Source organism: Euphorbia lathyris, chromosome 3, assembly GCF_963576675.1.
Source record: "Euphorbia lathyris chromosome 3, ddEupLath1.1, whole genome shotgun sequence".
Lineage (NCBI taxonomy): Eukaryota > Viridiplantae > Streptophyta > Magnoliopsida > Malpighiales > Euphorbiaceae > Euphorbia > Euphorbia lathyris.
The window spans coordinates 30,171,449-30,174,671 of NC_088912.1; the positions used below are offsets into that span (position 1 = coordinate 30,171,449).

General features: G+C 36.9%; 1 protein-coding gene across 1 annotated transcript; it reads left to right on the forward strand.

Moving 5' to 3' along the window:
• The first annotated feature begins 2,047 nt into the window (after window positions 1-2,047).
• LOC136224121 (uncharacterized) lies at window positions 2,048-2,984 on the forward strand. Its single transcript, XM_066012378.1, has 2 exons — window positions 2,048-2,538; window positions 2,661-2,984. Exons 1-2 carry the CDS (start codon window positions 2,349-2,351, stop codon window positions 2,780-2,782), a joined length of 312 nt encoding a protein of 103 aa, XP_065868450.1. The 5' UTR covers window positions 2,048-2,348; the 3' UTR covers window positions 2,783-2,984.
• Window positions 2,985-3,223: the final 239 nt, after the last annotated feature.

A 3,223-nucleotide genomic window follows, 5' to 3' on the forward strand; every position in this document is an offset into this window, starting at 1 on the left:
TATGCAAGGGACATCCTCACATGTAATTAGCTTTACGGTTGGACATGTGTCTCACTTGCATTGCTATTCGGATGCAGATTAGGAGGAGATCCCAAGGATCGGAAGTCGACTAGTGGCTATGCAGTGTTTTTAGGTCCGAATTTGGTGTCTTGGTCTTCTAAGAAGCAGCGTATTTCCCGCTCATCTATTGAGGCAGAATATCGGGCCTTTGCTTCTGCCACATCGGAGCTCAATTGGCTACACATGTTACTTCAGGAAATTGGATTTCCTATTTCTCGTCCACTAATCCTTTGGTGTGATAATATTAGTGCTATTTATCTGACAGTTAATCTTGTGTTTCATAATTCGATAAAGCACTTGGAGATTGTTTTTTATTTTTTTCGGGACAAGGTACGATCTAAGGCCTTGGTTGTTCGATACATTTGCATAGAGGACCAAACAGCAGATGTTTTTACCAAGCCACTAGCGCCGAGTCGGTTTCAGTTACTAAAAGACAGGCTGACAGTTCGTGCCCATCCTGTTCAGCTTGGAGGGGGGTAATGAGGATAGGAGTCAGTGTAGTCATTAAACTGAAACCACAATAGTATATATCGGTTAGGAGTTTGTACAGTCCTAGTCAAAGTGTATTTTCTGTATCACAGTAGTGGTTATGAATTAGACTTGTATAGTTGAGAATATAAATATTTGTGTAGTCCACGTGTTTAATCAAGCAATAATATTGAGGATTATTATTTCCTATACTATTTACTCCAACAAAAAAAAAAAGTGATTTAGAGCAATTAAAAATACTGACTTTGTATGTTTCAAAAAAAATACTGACTTTGTAAATTATTTAAAATACAATGTCTAACTTTAAAAATTAACTAAACTACATGTATTGTTTAACTAAAAAATTGAATCACATATACTTCAATTGTAGAATTCATAAAGTATAAAACATAAATTATCTCTGCAAATTAATCAAATATTTCTTTTTATTTTCATTCTATATATGTTAGACCTCGCCATGGGCCGATGAGCCCGCCCGTCCGGCCCGAGTCCAGACCCATTTAGTCGGGTCTGGACACATAAAATTAGTGTCAGGTCCGACCCGGTCCAAGTCCGATTAAACCCGTCTAGTAAATGGGCGGGCCTGAACTATGTAAATACCCGACGAGCCTGACCCGGCCCGTTATATATATATATAAATTTAATTATATAAATTAAATGAGTCCATAAAAACTCTACATTATGTAGGCTATATATATATATAACGGGCTACATATTAATTTATACCGATTACTTATTGTAAATACTGATTACTTATTAATTATCTATAAATTTATATATGTAGGCTACATATATAAATTTATAGATAATTAATAAGTAATCAGTATTTACAATTTACGTAGTTTGTCTAAAAACCCTACAACAGCACCTCCCTCATTCACACAAAAAAAAAGTTAGTATTTTATTTTAACTATTATGTTTATTATTTTTTATTAAAAAAAGTTAGTATTTTATTTTAATTGATTTTTTTTAAATTTAGATATGGGCTTGGGCAGGCGGGCTTGGGATTCCTTTTTTAGGCCCGAGCCTGCTCGAGCCCGACTATATTAGTGTGGGTTTGGGCTGGGCTTGGGCTTATTAGATTTGATCACAAGCCCGACAGGCCGGGCCCATGCCGAGGTCTAATATATGTATACAAAGTTACAAACTTTAAATCTATAGATAAATTTAGGGTGTTGTTATACTCAGTCTCAAATTCCCACTCCTAGCCCCGTGAAATGATAAAAATGCCCTTTCATGGATTAAGGGTGGGAAAATACTATTTTTTTTGCTCTCCCAACACGCGGGTGTGTGGCTATCACGCCTCACCGTGTGGTCGGGCGTGATAGCCTCACGCCTCACCTTGTGGTCGGACGTGTTACTTAAGAAGAAAAATTAAGTGAATAAATAGACGATACAATAAAATATGTTTATTGAACACAAAATTAATTCATAGATTCTAGAAGCCTAATCCTTATAAGGGACACCAGAATCGTCAACGGCAAGGTCAAATGACAGATTTGTTTACGTGGCGGCACTGCACCGAAGAGAAGAATACGAAAATCTCACTATTTTTCCTCTGTATGTTTCATCTCTTTGAAAAGTCTATTCCGACTTACAGTCCAAGAAAACCCATACCCACCTCGAACCTGGTTTTACACCCAATTAGCTGAATCTACAATCCCTCTTCACCAATTCCACCTGTTAGCCACCGGCGGCCGAGAAGAAGGAACAACCATACCAGAATCTGTTAAAAACGCCCACCCGAATAAAGGTAAAGGGAACCCCGAATCTTTGCTTCCTCTTCCTCTTCCTCAACAATGGCGTATGTAGATCACGCTTTTTCCATAACGGACGACGATTTAATGATTGAGACATCCTATGTTGTCAATAATCGCCCTCCCGTTAAAGAGATCGCGCTCGCTATTTCCCTTCTTGTTTTCGGCGTAATCGGTATCGTTTTGGGTGGTTTTATGACTTACAACAGAATCGGCGGCGACCGCGCCCACGGTATGTCCTCTCTTTTTCGCTCTTAGCACCTGATTTTTTTGGGGGTGTTTAGGTTTAATTTTTGTTAGCTGGCGGAATTAGGGTTTTGTGTTCTAATTTTTGAATTGATCTGTTAATATCAGGGCTTTTCTTTGCAATTCTGGGATTCGTTCTGTTTATACCGGGGTTTTATTATACAAGGATTGCTTACTATGCTTATAAGGGATACAAAGGCTTCTCTTTCTCCAACATTCCCCCTGTCTAGTTGATGATAAGCTCAAGTTCATACTATGCGTGTACATATCTTCCTCTAGTTCTGGTTTTTCTATAATATACTTTATTTTGGAGCTGTTGTTCGTTTCTTCTTTCTTCATTGTTGAATATTACGTGTCTTAATTGTTCTGAACAACCAGATTGTATTCTAATGTACAATGCTGTCCATTTTAATTTCATGTTTCTTTTGTGAATCATTTTAGCAAATGGACATTTCTCTTAAGATTTAGCTGATGTTAAGCATGATTATACCTGCGTATCATGCTTAAATCATTTACCACAGAAGAATAAAGGAAAAACAGTTTCTTGTATTGCTTATTACATGTGCAAACAATTCTTAGAGTGTCAAACTTGATATATATTTATATATATGTAAGCTTATGTAATTTAGCTGATAAGACATTTCATTTTCACAAGTATATGATGTTCATAC